Source organism: Falco peregrinus, chromosome 2 (genome assembly GCF_023634155.1).
Source record: "Falco peregrinus isolate bFalPer1 chromosome 2, bFalPer1.pri, whole genome shotgun sequence".
In the NCBI taxonomy this organism is placed as follows: Eukaryota; Metazoa; Chordata; class Aves; order Falconiformes; family Falconidae; genus Falco; species Falco peregrinus.
This window is the reverse complement of record NC_073722.1, coordinates 70,108,595-70,125,860: the sequence shown is the minus strand read 5'-3', so window position 1 is coordinate 70,125,860 and position 17,266 is coordinate 70,108,595. Positions and strand designations below refer to the sequence as shown.

At 40.1% G+C, this 17,266-nt stretch overlaps 2 protein-coding genes across 4 annotated transcripts in view; both read right to left on the bottom strand.

Moving 5' to 3' along the window:
- Positions 1–5,812, bottom strand: part of SLC9B2 (solute carrier family 9 member B2) — a 23,794-nt gene extending 17,982 nt beyond the window's left edge. For 2 of the 3 annotated variants that reach the window (XR_008745859.1, XM_005238058.4), the window contains exons 1-2: positions 5,714–5,812; positions 777–879 (exon numbers count right to left, since the gene is read on the bottom strand). Coding sequence is in view for 2 of the 3 variants with exons in the window: in XM_005238058.4 (XP_005238115.3) it covers positions 777–869 (93 nt within the window). In the remaining variant the exon portion in view is untranslated. Of the gene's footprint in view, positions 1–776; positions 880–3,420; positions 3,732–5,713 lie in introns of those variants that run through there. The other variant, XM_055796311.1, reaches the window with a different exon arrangement.
- Positions 4,623–17,266, bottom strand: BDH2 (3-hydroxybutyrate dehydrogenase 2). The gene is made up of 10 exons (XM_027787680.2): positions 16,040–17,266; positions 15,850–15,930; positions 14,293–14,371; positions 11,120–11,216; positions 10,481–10,589; positions 9,206–9,266; positions 8,454–8,567; positions 7,848–7,906; positions 7,062–7,154; positions 4,623–5,812 (listed from the first exon to the last, which is right to left on the bottom strand). The coding sequence occupies exons 1-10, from the start codon at positions 16,046–16,048 to the stop codon at positions 5,759–5,761; spliced, it is 756 nt and encodes a 251-aa protein (XP_027643481.1). The 5' UTR covers positions 16,049–17,266; the 3' UTR covers positions 4,623–5,758.

Here is a 17,266-nt window from a genome sequence, read left to right as displayed (position 1 = left end):
CATGTCAGCTCACTGTCATAGCATGGACATGGAATTCTTGCCTATACTGTGATTTGGCCCTCTTCCAGCAATAGTTCCCCATTTCCAATTATTTTTGTCTCATCTCTCCCTAGATACACACATATAAAAATATATATAGCTCCCTTACTCAGAGTCACAGTTGGAACACAAATCTTGTGATCTTTCAGCACAGAGTTCCTGGTTTATCTACCCTATGATTCTGTGATCATCAGCTACCTGTGTGTGTAAAGACAGGCCATACAGTACTTATCTTTACAGTTAAGACTACATTGACTCTTAAGTGCCTTTTATGTTAAGAATTTTATTCTTACTTGCATTCACTACAAATCTTTTTGAAAGCCGCAGAAGTTTCCAAGAACACTGGAAATAAATACATATAGAGGTCTAAAACTATGGAGTTTCTTATTTTTATTAGGCAAGAAAAGGACGACATGCATGAACAACCTTCAGCCAGCACACTGACAGGCACAATTTGAAAGCAAAGAAGCAACCTCAAGTCCATGCAATTCTCTTCCATAGCTGACTGTAAAACGTATGCTGATGCATTTTCCACTTCAAGCTGAAATTGCAACCATTGATTAGGAGCAATCCAACATACTGCAGACTTTTAAAAACATGAACATCTGTTAATTTTAAGAAATTCCCACTGAGGAGATTTCTCTTTGTATTCCCTTCAGATGTAGAAATTTTAACAGATGTAGGAAGAAAAAGGAAAGGAAAAGGATTCCCTCTGAGTAGAACTGTACTTCGATTACCTCACTTTGCTCATGCATGGGAATCATGCCATTTTTCTCACATACTGATGGCTCGGAATCTTCATTGTCATTTACAATAGCCTCCTTTATCATTGCTGCAAACCTAATGAAAGCGGTAAAGATAGAACAGTTAGAGAGAAGCAAATAATACTATTTTCCAGCTAGAAGACTTCTCAGTGATGTTGTCTCCTTCCTCATACATCATGTGAAAAAACCCTTACAGCCCAATTTGGAACTTAATGCTTTTTGCGTGCCTGTGTATGTTGTGCGTAAGAACAAGAGACAGAAACTAACAGACCAGTATTCAGCTTACAGAGTCAAGCACTTAAAAAAAAAATATCTAAAATTCTGAGTTTCAGAATGAGGATGACCTGTGCTAACCTGTTATTTACTCCTTAAAAGTATGGCTGTAATACCTATATATCTATTTGTACCTCCTATCAACACACGTTAAAGGTTATTTGCTGTCAATACCACTTACCAGGACCATAATTTCTGAAAGGGTCACAGCCCCTGCGTGCACAGCAGTGCAAGCAACCACATCGTAAAGTTAAGAACAACTATAGTTTCTAAAGCATACATGTGAGAGGACGCTTTTTCCATAACTTAAACGTGACCAGATCCAACTTAATTTTCAGGGAAATTTTCAAGAACATGGTTCTGTTAGATGCCACTCCAAACACACTGACTGAATGTCTGAGAAAGAGAAGATGCCTATTTGAATAAAGATTTAGGGCCATGCACAGCTTACACTCTATATCCAGGTGAGGCTGACAGAACGTGGCTCTTTTTTGCTGCTCATACCCCCATGGAGACACTTCTCAGACCTGGTCATTGTATTTACACAGTCTAACTGGGCTACTTCTTGTCCCATAGATGTTAACAAAAGATAGTAGTGTACTGGTCTGTAGGTCAGATTTTTTTGTGTGTGTGCAAATATTTACTGTAGTTTCAGAAGCCTGAGCCAGCAGGAATGGCACACACATACCTGAAGATAAGGCTTGCTAGTGTTCTTTTCTGTAACAGCAAACATGTGCGTATATTCTCCACAACTGTATTCCAGGGTCGACAATGTTTTCTTGAAATCTTTCACATTGCTCTAGCTATATAAAACGCCACTCAAGTTAAGCCAGAACTTTTGAGCCAAGAAATTCCTGCCTTGCTAAATTGCTGGAAGCAAGTCAGAGACCTGATTCTGATTTATAAATATATGTTTGATACTTGGAAACAATTGATGCCACAAACAAAGACAGGGGCTACTGTTAATACCTGGGTGGTTTTGTTTGAGCTGATCTGATATGAAACTGGCTTGAACATGGTCAAGGCACAGAGTAAGAATACAGAGCCATAAGTAAACACTTTTGATGTGTTCTAGGGTAATAGCTTTGCTTCCTTTCCTTGTTAAATGTGAAGTGTTAATTTACTCAAATTCCTGTACTTCCCTCTGTTTTTTAATTACTACTTGCAGAATCTCAAAGCTTTTTATGAAAAAAACAAAAGTATCTCTCCATTAGGATTGTTCATCCTTTCATGGGGGCCAGGAATCCACAAACACCAGTCCACTAAATGGAACAGAGTGCACCAGCAACCTACCCGTGCCTCCCTCCTTGCCTTCACCAACCACTTCCCCAGGATGCACGTACTTAATGTCGTAACTCTGAAAGGGGCACGTGTGGGTAAGGGACAGATGTCGCTTTGCACCGGCAACATCCCAGTTCTCAGGCTCACGTAGTTGCTGACAAGAAACATGTTAACGCTCCTGAGAAGCCCAAGTCCACCTCACAACAGCTTCAGCTCCTGCTCCCGAATGCACTGCTCACAGTAGCATAATAGGAAAGAGACGGACCAAGTAAGCAGAGTGGATGTTCTGCTTAGCACAAAGGGTTTCGAGGTGTGAACGAGAAATCTGACAGTGTACGTGCTGCTGTCCTCACCTGTTTCGTGACAAATTTTCACCCTGTTCAGTCCTGATACCGCTGTTTCAAGCAACAGCCAGATGGATTAATGAGACCAAAGTGAGCAGTTAGTTTACCCACATCATGGTGGGGTTTTTTGGGGTTTGTGGGGTTGGTTTGTTTGTTCCAAGGTTTTTTGTTTGCTTTTGTGGGTGTGGATTGTTTTTATGGGTGATTTTTTTTTAATTTCACCCACAAACAAACAAAATCAGCAACCGAGAAATCACAGTGCAGAATTCGTACCCCAGGGTTAGGAGCCTCTGCCATGGAAACCAGCCAGCGACAGCCTTATTTTAGTAAATCCGCGTAAAGCATGCTTTCCGTATTTTGAAATAGGAAAGGTTTTTGTTATAGATTATTTAGATCCTCTCATTTTATCATTTTACTTTTTTTTTTTTTCCTCTTTTTTTTTGATGGTAGGGAGGCGGGATGCGCGGGAGAGGCGGGAGGTGCCCCGGTGCAGCACACGCACCCGTGTTCGCTCCGCGCCCCGCTCAGCGCAGCCACCGCCACAACTGCCAACACCCGGGGGGGGGGGGGGAACGGGGACATAAAAGACCGAAAGAACCGACAACCCAAACCCCGCACCACCACCCGCAAGGCACGAGTACACCCTGCCGCCACCTCCCTCCCGCCTGCCGCAAAGCCAGCCCGCAGCCCCCCCCCCCCGCCGCCAGCAGCCCCGGTACCTCTCCCGCCGTCGCGGACACAGGGCTCCGGGCAGCAGCTGGGCAGCGCGGCGCGGCGCAGCCTCCCCGGCACGGCGGGTCCCTGGGCACGGGGGGGCCGCCCCTCCCCCCGCCCCGCCCCCCCCGGTGCCGCCAGCCTCCGCCCCGGGCCGGGCACGGCGGGGGCTCCCCGGGGCTGCGCGTCCCTCAGCGCCGCGGGCCGCAGGCTGGGGGAGGGGCGGCTGTGCAGCTGTCACAGCGCTGTCACCTCGGTCAGCCCAAGGCACCTCGGCCAGCCGCCCCTCCGCTGGGAGGGCCGTTCGTCGCACCCCGCACGGAGCAGGACTGTCGCCTCCCAGGCTGCCCACCGCAGCTGGGGGCAGGTGCAAAGAAAGGGTAAAGGCACGGATATTCTGCTCCGGGTGCATGCAGAACAATTGCATAGGAGAATATATAAATAATAATTTTAAAAAAAAAATCTAACTAGTGCATGTGTGGTGTTCCCATCAAGGCAGTTCTGCTTCCTAAAGAACCACCAAGTGCGTGCACCTCGAGGCTATGAGACAGGCTGTCTCAGCCTCATTACACAAGCTACGCTGGTTGTATGAGAGCAGGTTCAAACGCAGCATGTTGCTACTTCACTTGTGGTAGCATTACAAGAATTAAGCTGACTACAAACCCAAGTGAAAAAAAACCACCCACTTTTTTTTTAATCACACTAAGTTTTCCATAAGAATCCAGTCTGGGAAGTCTCTTCCCCCTACCCCATAAAGAAAAGTTTGACCTGGAACCTGAAAAGTCAAAACACTCCTCTTTGTATTATCATAGGGGTGGAAGGAAAACAAACAGGATTACCCAGCTCCGTTAAAAACAGGCCAGGGAATTAAGAGGTCACAAGACCATTAAGATGCATTCTCCTTTAAATAATTCCAGCAAGCCTGCTGGAAAACCCTCAGACATCAGAGCACATTTCAGAGTTCTAGCTGTTCGCACCCCCATGAAAAATGTTGCTAATAAAGCATGAGACAGCAGTCTCTGCTGATTTTATTTTTTTCCTGGGCCACCAGCTTCTCAGACAACCACTGAAAAAAATCCGTATCTGTTCTTTCAGTGCAATGTCCTTTTCTTGCAGGGCTGCTTCGACAGAAAAAAAAAAGCCATTTCTGAGTAACACCTGTATATTACAATCACCAGTGAACCAAAAATGATCAATATGCAATAAGTGTAATGAATTTTTCTCTCCGATTCTTTATTTGCAGAATACACACTGCAAGTCTCCAGTGTCACCACTGAATCAAGAGAGATTCTCTTTTCAAGGTAAAGCCTTCCTACTTGAGAGGCAGGACTGTGGCCTTCATATTAAACTCTGAAACCATTGAAACAGTATCCTGCCAGCCTGAACTTTAAACATACAGATCTACATCAGTGAATATTGGTGGAGCCACTTTTGATAACTTTGAATTTCTGCCTCAACTTGATCCTGCTTGGCTGCCAAGGTCACTTTGTTGAAATACTAGATACTCAAGACCCTTATAAACAAACTACACAAGCACAGAATGTTCCAACCATGATTAAAGGTAAAAGTTAAACGCATAATGAGCCTGAGGAAGCCAACATCCACAGTACTGTCTTATTTGCCAAAGTTACACTCACTTACTTTACAACTGTAAGAAGCCTGATTTTAAGTAGACATGTTCCATCATTTTGCTGATGATAGTACAGAGCAGAGAGAACTAACTTTGTTATTTGCATAACAATGTGCTTTCAAAGTACAATTTGTAACTAGCATGGTCTCCAATATAGAAATGTCTGTCACCAATAGCAAAATTATTCAAATGTTCCAACCTTCACATGTGCTATTATTTCTGTCTTTTCTCTTGTTTAAACCACACAGTTCAGGTGATTTAATGGTAGTCTCTTCGTTTTCTCTGGAGAGTCTGTCAGTACTAGCAGGAATTGTGAATATTTACCTCCCACGTAATTTGCAGGATGAGAATAAATGTAGCATTTAAATCCTTTCACTCAGATTTGCTTAACACACAACTCAGATTTTGTCCTTTAAATAATATTCTTTGCTCTCTGAAATCTTAAATGTTGAATTGCTACTCTTTCATGTTTTTGGAGATACCATAAATTGAAGACATATTAAGTATGTTTTACTCCTGTGTTGCAGTATTTAGGGAAAAGTGAATCCGTAAGATCAATTTATACAGAGATCATATAGCAGTAAAAATGCACCAAAAATTTGTTTTGAAAGACATGTGCATGATCTAAATCTTTGCAAGCTATCTTAATTGAGAAACATGATCCTCACTTTTTGCCTTCGATAGTAGGGATTTCTGTTTGCAGGTAGGGTTAATCACAAGCGCCATCCTCCATCAATGATTAGTTCATTTCCAGTTACATAGGCAGACTGAAATGACATAAAAAGCAACAATAATTTTAACAAATGCGTCATGGCTATTGATTACAGGTAAACACATTTTCCTTAAATTCAAAAACCTGCTTTTTTATACAAACCCTTTTTTTGTTTTACAAAAGTATCTGAATTGATAGAATAAAAACAAATTTAGAAATGGAAGCCTTTACCTCACCCTATGATGTTATTAGCTCTGTTCAGCTAAACAGAAACTGACCATGTTTTATGTAATTATAAATATTATATAATTATAATATTATTATATTATATATAACATTTTATACATATTATATATATTAATACATATATATTATATATGTATTGTATTATATATTATCATATTATATTATATTATAATATAATATAATAATTATAAGGGGACCTAACTGAAAATTCAGATTAGGCAGACAGTGAGGTACACAATTGAATTGTTGCCATTCTTCTCTATGTCAGTACTGGAATATATTGGAAAATTGGAATTCTGTCTATACATGGTTGAAAACCCTATGATCAGACCGGAAAAAATTAGTAGCTTTAGAGAACACTAAAACCAAGATGAAAATGAGAAATCAGATTACTGATAGACAGCAGCATTAAGACTGAATTAACTCCTTTGAAGTATCATGTTATGCTCAGTAGAACTGCTGGGCAAGTCCAGAGGAATCTAGTCCAGTTTTAGATTCATAGTAAGTTTAAAGCATCCAAAGTAACCTTGATGTGTGCTCATTAGCGTTGGTGGTATTTGCAGTGGTCATTAAGGGTTTTGTGTGTAAAAGCCTCAGTGGGTCTTTTGTTTTCCTTATGCTGAAAGGGTAAATTCACTCTGAGCATTAGCCCTTTTAGCCAACGTTTCCAGCAGCTCTACACAAGTATTTGCTCTTGAATAGTGAGGGTAGGTGATGGCTACTAATTCTACCTCCTTAAAATACGTTCTAGTTGTGGTGCAAACTTGCAAAAGCAGGCAAGCCCATTTCTCCCATCATTCAGAACGATCCGGGGTCAGACAATTTGCTCAGGTGTCAGGAAACCATCAGGCTATGGTACCAAATGCATAAAGCCTTGACATCGCTGTCAACATTCAGAGCACTTTTTGTATCATAGGTTGAACTTGGTAAAAGATTTAATTATTTAAATAACCCAGCTCAAAGACAGTATAAATCCTTCTAAAGAAAATTCTTGCTACTGTGAAGCAGCAAAGCAGCACAGGGTTCTGTGACAGGAAATTTTATTGTTCCATACTTACTTCATCAGAGGCCAAGTACACAAAGAGATGGGCCACTTCTTCAGCAGTAGCCATCCTGCCAGTCTTCTGTCTGGCTAGAAAGTCTTTCAGTGCCTAGATACCCAAGAGCATTTGGTACATAAAAAATAAAACCCCAATTATTTTAGTCCAATTAGTATGACATGTGCGAAGCAATACTGGGAACAGGTCATAAATAACTTTTTTTTTTATTACACTGAGTAGGGAATTTATGCTAGAAAAAGAAAGTAGAAAACTAACACCAGCGTGAATTTCGGGTTGAAAAACAGGAGACTGGACCTAGACATCTGGTTCCAGAATAAAGCCAAGATAAGTCCTTCTTCCTTTGGTGGTAGATATTCCCAGGCCCTTCAAATGAGGGCTCACAGTTATCTAGTTAGTAAGGTTGAACAACCTAAGTAATTTTGACATACAAGGGCCAGAATGCCCTTTTTATCATGGTTTTGCAGTAGCTTGTGGCTGCCACATGCTACAGTAGAAACTGCCTTATACTTTTGCACTAGATACCTGTAACCTGTGGTTGCAGACACTTCCACAGATGACAGACCCTCTGTATTCACTACCCAACAGTACCCTTCTGAGGCATTTTAAGACTTCTGTCTTAAGTACAGATTGTCCAAACTATTAAAGGCAACACTACTGTTATCATTGGCACTCTGAAATAGGGGACATTCTTGACTGCTGGCAGAAGTGCCACTATATATTTATTTTTTAAAGGGAGTTAAACATATGTACAACCATGATCAAAGTAATAAATTGCTTTCTCACCTGTTCTGGGTTAGGGCGGGCTTGGATTCTTTCCTGTAAAGATGGTGTGTCAACAGTCCCTAAGCAAAATTTTAAAATTAAATTTTAAGTCAACTGCATCAACAATCAGTTGATTGTCGTTCATTGTTGAACAATGAATGACAAAACAGTTCATTGGTTCTATTTCTATGTCTTAACATTTATGTGAAACTTTATAATATGATTCAGGAGAAAGACTGCAAAACTATCAACATAGCATACAATTCTAAATTTCAATAGAAGGCAAGACTTTTGAGTATTAGATTAATTACTTTCCATGTCATTAAACACCTGAACCCCCTGCCTGCTTCTAACTTCCTAGATTATCTTTGAAAATAAGCATTCAAATTCTGTGTAATGCATGTATAATGTGCATGTGCTGCGTTAACAGACTAAACATACAACTTAACTACAGAAGTAACAGCTTTTCTACTTTAAATCTCAGAAATGTTTCAAGCATGTCCTGTTCTTTGAGATTGCTCATAACTTCAGCTGCCACTTGCAAGTCTGTTCTTTGTTAATGATTTCAAACTAAATGGGCCTTCCAGCACCTGTTCCCAGTTTACCAAGTAATGTAAGAATACTTACCAGGACATATGCAGTTGCATCTGATGCCTTGTTCAATGAAATCAGCAGCCACAGACTTCGTTAGACCAATAACTGCTGCCTTTGAAGTACTATATACACATCTGTTCACAACTCCTAACAAAGGGTCAGTGTGAAGGCAGCATAGAAATTATTAAAAAAAGAAGAGAGGCAAATTTGTTCAATATGCACATGGTTTTGGACCCCAGCATTTCCTGTAGCCCCTGTAGCCCCTCCATAGCAGCAGGCTAACTAGAATGCTGACTGCCAGGATTCTACTCAAGCGTACACCACAGCAAAGCACACAATCTTTCAATAGTATAAGTTTGGGGAGTAGTCTAGGAAAGTTAACAAAGCAAACAAAGATTTAGTAACAGTGGTCACCCATCTGTTAGTCAGCACCAGGCTTCCTGGGGAAGCGTAACTGCTGTGCTTGCCTAACTGTCTTTTCTTCATTAAGAGCATACATAGCAGAAAGTCACTGGGAGTAATTCCTTTTTGTGAAAATAACTTGGTAAAAGGGATGCTACGAAACATTCAGGACAGATTCAAAAGCTCAGAGGCAAGGATCTTGGTGTTTCTGCAATTTTCCATCTGTGTCCTTGTGTGTATGTACAAGTTGATGTGTTCACTGTTTTTTAATTGTATCCCTCCACAGGACTAGCACTGCCCTCTAAATTCAAAGTTATGCAATTATTTATTTTGCTTTCCCATAACTCTAAAGATTTATTAAGGAACTCTAGCAAGATACTGACCTTTAATGCTGGATGCCACAGAAGACATATTTATAATATTTCCAGATTTCTGTTTAAGCATCTGCAAAACAATACTTAGGTCATTCAAATGCAAAGCTATTTTGTCATCTACAGATCCAGCAAAATAACCCATAACAACCTCCAGAACAGCCCCACATGCAATTGGTACACAGTGTAACAAAGCTTAATTGGCATGAGTACGTGCTTACCACTTTTTGATCTGTTGACTGTAGTAGTAAAACAGAATCTGAATTTTTCACTAGCTCTCCGAAGTCATCTGGGGGTGAAGACTGACAGGAAAAGATTTTTTCCTGGAGAGCCACCTCTGAATCATTGCCCTCTTGTCACCACAGTAAGTTACCCTACATAGACATCTGCTCATGCCATCTACTGATGCAGTAATTCACTTGTCCCATTCAAACCCTTCTTGCTTTGGAGAAGCAAGCAGCTTCTACAGCACAGCTCACTAGCATCTTTGAATTGTAGGTAAGTTTAAGTTATAAACTTTTTAGGCATACCAAAACCTGATACGCCTAAAGCTGTTATAACACCACCTCTGAAAATGAAGATGAGCTAAGGAAAAAAACCAGAAAACAGCCATCAAACCAAAACACAAAAGAAACAAACAAAAAAGAACTGGAACAACACTGAAAAAAAAAAAGTAGTCATCATCCAGTCATGGTCATTGCTTCCACATCTGGCCTTTGCATTTACAGGAATACAAAAACCTTATTCAGTCCACAAATTTTTGTAGTCCCGAAGCTAGTTATTGTGTCAAACACAAAGTGTCCTCAAGCTGCTAGACTGTCTAATTGAGTTGTTGTTCTGATAATCAGCATGTTGGCAGCAGTGGCAACAAATTGCTTCACGAGATAGTTTCTAGAGTTCCATAAAATTCACATTAATATAGATTATTTACAAATATTTTGTAGCAGTGGTATTGTGCAGCTGTGTGCTATGGTATAATATGGTAGCACTGTATTGCAATGGCTGCCTCACTGCTCTGTATTTGAAGGGTTTTAGTTACAAATTACATAGGGCAAAACCCCTGAATTAATCTTCTCTACCATATCCTTTAGATCGGTTGTCTACTTGAAGGATTACACAATGCAGAGAATGTTTTAGAGTAGGATTGATACAATTTAAGGGCTTTCACTAACCAAACCTGCATATTTGCATTTTTATCTCAAATCCCATGCTGTCAGTGGCAACAGCTTATGCTTCTCACACTTTAATGTAGCAGAGACTAAAAATCATGGGCAACCAAGCCTCTACCTTAGGAAGGAATGTCTTGATCATGAGGTACATGCTGCGAACATTGAGGTTCATAGTGAAGTTCCAGTCTTGCTCCTCACACTCCAGAATGGTTCCATGATGAACAAACCTGGAATAAGCGCATTAAGTGGATTACTGTTTGTGTTTTATGTTTCTGTGGCATTTTACACACATTTTTCTATTACTGTTTTGCAGTAGCTAACTCTTCCAGCCTTGAAAAGGAAGGACAAGAGCTCTACTAAAGAAAGCAAGCAACAGTATGTTTCTTCTGATGAGTATCAGGGACACCAGGCAGACTTGGTATGTGCCAAGGACTGCTTAGCAATAGAGAAATTAAAAAAAAAAAAAAAAGTAGAGCACTACTAGGCCATTGCTCACAGCTGTGCTAAGAGAGCTGAAGCCACCAGTACAGGGCACCTATAGAGTGGGGAAATCAAATGCCAGAGCCATTCTGCCTTGGCCTGGGTAACAAGACTGTGCACAAGAAGTTCAGTTTTGATGAAAAGATATGGAAGTTTGTATTAAAGGTATAAACTGTATTAAAACAATAGAAATAAAGTGCGTTTAAATAATAAAGAAAGTATTTCTGGAGAATAGGGAAAACTGGAGAAATAGTAGGATCAAATGGAAGCTAGTTACCCTGCAATGTTACAGAGAACATCAATCTTTTCAATCTCCTTGGCCAGATTTTCTATCTGCTCCTTTTTGGTAACATCCAGAACTCTTATTTGAATGCCTAGAAGAACAAGGTATTTGCACTGGTTTTAGCAAAGGATCAACAGTTTACTTTTCTGAAGTGCTGAGGATTGCATCTACAATTCAAGTCAGCAGCTTGCCAGAAACAGTCCCCTCAGTGGTGCACCAAGACATAGAGACTCGTGAGTGAGAGCTGCACTTAATCATTAAGTTAGTGCAATGGTTAAATTGGGACAGCAATGGACAGCGTGTCATGCTATTTAAATTTTCAGAAGGGAATTAAAAGAAGATCAACTGATTTGTTTGTCATACAGCATCACACAAGCAAATGAGCTAATGTATTTTACCATAAAAATGTTTCCAATAAATTTGAATTCCACTATACTCTTGAACTGAGGAAATACAGAACCTGTATAATCATAACAAGATTTCATGCGCATTATTACAGAATAATAATTGGAACTATTTACATGTCACACACTTGCAGTCATATTGCATGCCATCTATGCATGTATATTTGAAGACATTATGAATCAGCTTTATATCATCTGATTATTGAGGAAAATAATTTTGCATGAACCATTAACTTCTATTACTTGGAATAGTATCATGTCAATTATTTAATTGCAAAAACATAAGCATCGTATTCATAGACTTGTTTATGATCAGAAGGAGCCTTGGAATCTTACTGCTTTTCACTGTCTACTTATTTCAGCCTCTGACAGCTGTGGCTGTGCCTGTGCCATACTTTCAAGACAGACACTGATAAAAAAAATAATCCTTCTGTTCTCCGGAAGACTGAGATAGTTTCTGCAAAACAAGTTCAGGCACAAATCTTCAAAACACTTCTCGATAGAATCAGCGCCTCTTAACAGAACTGCTTTAAGGCCAACCAGAGCAGTGCTATCCCTGGGACAGACGAGAAGAGAGCAAAGTAAAAGAACTGCACTTCCAGGTGAGCTGTAGTATGATATGATATAATCTACATGTTTTTTTACCTCAATTTACTGAAGTAGCTTCTCTCAGCCATGGCAAGGCTGAATCCTCACTAGGGAATAGGCATACTTCATGCCACACTTTGCCTGCACCCTCAGTCCACACCGTGTGTAAAGGCTGAGCTGTGCCCCCTTCTCAAATACATGAGATTTTCATCCAAAGCAAGCCTGGATTAGTGGAAGAGGAGTCAGGGTATACTCCAATAATTTTCTTAGTGGGTACAATTAGGCTCCCAGGGGACGAAGACTTGCTGCTGATCACCCTTTTGCATATCCTACATCTAGGATGAAGAGACATCTAGCACAGATCACATGTGTGCCCCAAAACATAGTTTGTTTGGTTTTTTTACAGTTTAGTCATGTGCAACTGGTGACACACAGGCTAATGAAGGTCTGCAACTACCTGTTGAGAAACTGTAAAGGAGATGGAGCAGACTTCTCAGAGGCCCACACTGGAAGGATGAAAAACAACAGAAAGAAGCTAGAACATGGGAAAGTGTCACTGAATATATTTGGGTTTTGTGGATTTGGGTGGGATTTCTTTGTTGTTTGTTTCACAGTTTTTATTTGTGGTGGGTTTTTTTTTTTGTTTGTTTGTTTTTAAATGTAATTCTTTTAAAACCATGAAGGCAATCACACTGGAACAGGGGCTGACAGAGGTTGTTGAGGAAGTTCTGTCCTTAGAGATGTTCAGAACTTGACTCAACACAGCCCTGAACGATCTGCTCTAACCAGAGCCGCTTTGAGCAGTAGGCAGGACTAAATGGCCTCCAGAGGTCTCATCTAGCACACCATACATGATTCTGAAATGCTGTAAAGCTGTCCATAAAGCATCTGAGTGATGTCTAAATTATGGGAGAATTTAATTTGAAATGTTTAAAAATCTGTTTCTTTTGAAGCCAAACTGACAATTCCATGAACAGGCTTTATATGCCTTAGTTAAATGATAGAGACACTTCTGAAGAGATTTGTGTATAACTATGCAATTAGACTACAGACTGGTGATTAACATCACCACTGGAATTACCTCTTCTGGATAAAATTCAAAAGACTACAATGTGCCAAGCCTTGATGAATTATGGCTTAACTAATCATATCAAAAGGATGGAAATGGCTCTGAGTATATGGAAAATTACGTCTTTCCTTGGGAACATATTAGCTGAGGGGAAAAAAACTACACAGTTCAAGATGTAATACTTTCCTAAAGACCCTCAGAATGAACTTGGAAAGTCCTAAAGTTCTTAAGGAATTACAAAGGGATTGCCTGTGGTGAACTCCAGTCAGTAGAGACTGATTCACTATAAATGCTGTGCCACAGAAAAATTTGCATATTTGGCTGACACCCTATAATAGGAATTCATTAAATCCACTTCCTTCCGTCAAATTAATTTGGAAGCATTTTCAGTTGTAAAACATACCCAAGTCTTATTTATTAATTCAAGACTGAAAAAAAAAAATTAACATAATGTCCCATACTCGCATCAGCTATGACTAAGAAACAGAGCCATGCAAAACCTTCTCCTTGAAGTATGGTCCTGTGGTACCAGTGGGAAAGCAGCCTTCAGGCCTGCGCATTTGTACAAACAGAGTAGGCTTACTCCATGTTGGCGGAATTAGTTTCTGAAGACATACAAATTCTACTAGACAGCAATCTCTTTAACACATTCCTTATTAAGCACGGATCATGGAAATGCAAGGACTGAATCTACTTTTTGTGTAGCTGAATGTTAGCTCTTATGATCAGAGAAAAGCGTTCCATGCCTTTCAGAGTGGTATGTTTGACAGCCTAGAGATCCCAAAAGGTAACTGGAAATGGGTGCCATTCTGGGAAGCAGAAATCAACTGCTTCTGTGACACAGGAAACTCAAAAGTTATTCCACATGCTTGGACTATTACTCTATCCAATATACTGATGTTGCAGTAGTTTTCATGCTAAATATCTGCAGTTCCACACCACAGAATAAAGTAATAAATAAAGTAATGCCAACATCTAAAGAATCAGTCTGGATATTTTCCATTTCTTCTGGCCTTTTGAAGTTTGCCCTATCCTCAAATCCTATTTCAGCCAGTCTACAACAAAACTTGCAAGAGCTGACCTAATGCCTACTGTAGGTCACTTACCTGGATATTTCTCCAGTTCTTTCAGCTTAGACTCATTGATGTCTGTAGCAATGACTTCGGCTCCTTCTTTAGCAAAAGCCTGAAGAATACAAGAGAAGCAGTTTAGATATTCTAGATCTTACCAGAAATAAAATCTTATTTTCTTCTAGTTTCCTTTTTGGCTTGAAATAAAAACCTGAAGGCAGCTGATCTCTCACTTTTCATTCTGGGCATGTCAAGGAGTAATGGACATCAGTTGCCACACATCCCGGGGACAGCTAACTAACTATACATGATATAAAGAAAAAGGTCCTAAATCTGTCTTAAGTAAGGAATCCACAAATAAAGTATAAGAACAGTAACCAGAGTAAGACAACCGGTATTATTATTGCCCTTAATAGCTGCACATGCACTAGCACATAGCGCTGGAATTGTCTGTACTGCAGGATTTAAATGAAGTTATGGGATTTGACAGGTAAAGGCATGAGGAATGACGGTATAAAAACTTAACAAAAATCTTTTGTGTCCAAATAATTGGACTAATGTTAAGAGAAGCACAGATTTTCTTTAGTATTTAGAGATATTCCTGCATTCTTGATGCTCACCTCTACATTGCAATTACTGATAAATCAACAGGTACGCTACCAAAGTAACCTCTGTGTCAAAAGTATTCTGACATCTCAGACTGCAGCCCCTAATCTTCAACATAAGTTCCCCAAGTGCAGCTTAAAAGGATAGTGGCATTAAACATGCCAGCCTTCTGTGGCTTGCTGAATATTTACAAAGTGAAATTATCAGGAAAATTACCTGCTTCTTGGACTAAGTGTTTTAATGTAAATGCCAAGATCAGCAGACTTCTGCATTCTTAACTGCATGCATGAGAAACTAACTAGTCTGGCAAAAATCCTACTTACAGGAGCTTTTCCTGGCTTGCTGATTACCTTACAGAGGTACTAAGATAACTCTGCTAGTGTCTCTATCTGCTACGGGAGTAGGAAGTAGCAGGGGAAGAACTGGTCAAAAGGAATTGAAAAGTAACCAGAACATTAATACATATGTTGAATTCTGTTTAACAGTAACATTTGTAAAGGATTTCTCACAGTTGCTCATTGTGAACAATACTGTAGCTGTGCTGTGAGTATCACGTAGACTTAGTTAGGCCAACTATTAACATAGGTAAAATATCTTGGCTTTACTGTAGGGGATTATTGCAGTATTGAGCCTTGTAACAGGGAAATATTGCCTTACCTCCTTATCTTCTCTCAGAAAAAAGTAGCAGAAAGATTAAAGGTACAGACAGTACCAACCATATATTGTTGGAAAAGCAGTTGCAGCCATTCTCAGATCTTGCTCTTATCCCTGTCTAACGACACCTCTCAGAGCTGAAGGCTTTTAGAAATTCCATCAGCACAAAGCACACATGATGCAGTATAGCGACTGTATTATTCCTTGATTTTTTTCAGTGGGTAGTTCTGGCTTCATCTATGGTTAATTAGAAAGCCTGCTTGCTGCAGATGTCATTGGACAAGCTAACTTTAGAGACCTAGCTTCGGTACAGGAAAACATTTTCCAACTTACTATAGCAGCTGCTCGCCCGATCCCCTGTGCTGCTGCAGACAGTAGTATGATTTTCCCATCAAGCCGGCCCATACTGCTAACCTGTGCAGGCAGAAAATGTCACAGAATCTTTAACAAAAAGGTGAGTCAACAGCTCTCCCTGGGAATCAGATGCAAATGCATTCCAAAACCAAGACATGATTCAGAGTGCCTCTGCCATCAAATCACATCACAGGTTGTCCTGTTCGGCTGCAGTGTGACCTTGAGTCAGCCAGGGTTCTGGGAGGGTGGACTGCCTCCAACTTTTTTTTGTACGGACCTCAAAAAGGTCAAGAAGCTTGTGAGTTCAAAAGTCAAGATTTACTGTAACAGAAATGGGACTTAATTTCCCTTGAAAAGAAAGAAGTCAAGATGAAACAGAAGTACAATAGCTCGTGATCTAGTGTTTCCACCGTCCATTGTGTTCTTCAAAAGCAGGTCTGTCTTCTGTTCCCCTCAAACTACAAACGCATCAACTTTCTAGGTTGCAATAAATCCCACACAATAGCCTGGCCTTGGTGTCTGCTGTGACCTGTCTTCGAACCTTCCAGCACAGCAGATTCCCTGCTCCAACAAGGCAGGGGGTACAGGGGAACAAAGCTCTGTCCTGTCACACCTCTCACGTTGCTTGCTCGCAGGGGACTATGAGCATGCTTGGGTCCAGCAGTAGGGAACCTCTGGGAGGTTGCACCTTACTCAGTGTGTAGCAGTTGAAAAGCAAAATGTAGCCCAAGCACACACTTCAAGGCCGAATTGTGTTTAAGGAAATACAGCATACAAAAGTTGCAAACAAGTAACAGCAAGTAACAACCTCTCACTCCTATGGATTTTTTGTTATTTAATGAGTAAACTACTTAACAGGATGTTTCAAGGAACTGCCTAAAAAAGGTCAGGTCACTGTGTTCCAGTCAGATGCAACATCTGGTGTGCATTAACTCTGTTCCCAATAAGCAAAGCTTTCTGCACTTTAATAATCCAGAACAAAATTTGTTTCTGTAGCTATGAGCATATAAAGGTGTCCTGAGAACCTAAAGTTTTTAAATACACACATGAATCCAACGTATTGAGTGCTGCAACTGAGAAGTTAAGATGCCATAATCTCCCCTAGGTTAGCAGATGATGCTATCATCTAGAGATGCTCAAATCGATGCTGTGACTCAGATTACCAAGTCAAATTGAGTATCCTACTTCTTAAAGCAGATTAATTTCTCTGATTTTGACCAGAAGTCCTGATTGTTTTCCCAGCAGCTTTTCTTGACAAAAGTGCTAGCAAAACTAGTGCTTCCCCAAAGAAAACAGGTTCAGCAAATCAGACTTCTCATATTTTAACTGAAAAATTATTTTTGTTCTAATATAAAAAACATTCTATCTTTTGATTTAAAGTCAGACTGAGTTGCAG

What these genes read in the sequence shown, in the direction of transcription:
- BDH2 (XM_027787680.2), bottom strand. An exon ending in ATGCAACTGCATATGTCCTG is followed by an intron (nt 7,907 to 8,453) that starts GTAAGTATTCTT and finishes AATTTTGCTTAG; the next exon opens with GGACTGTTGACACACCATCT. An exon ending in TGTACTTGGCCTCTGATGAA is followed by an intron (nt 5,813 to 7,061) that starts GTAAGTATGGAA and finishes ATGTCATTTCAG; the next exon opens with TCTGCCTATGTAACTGGAAA.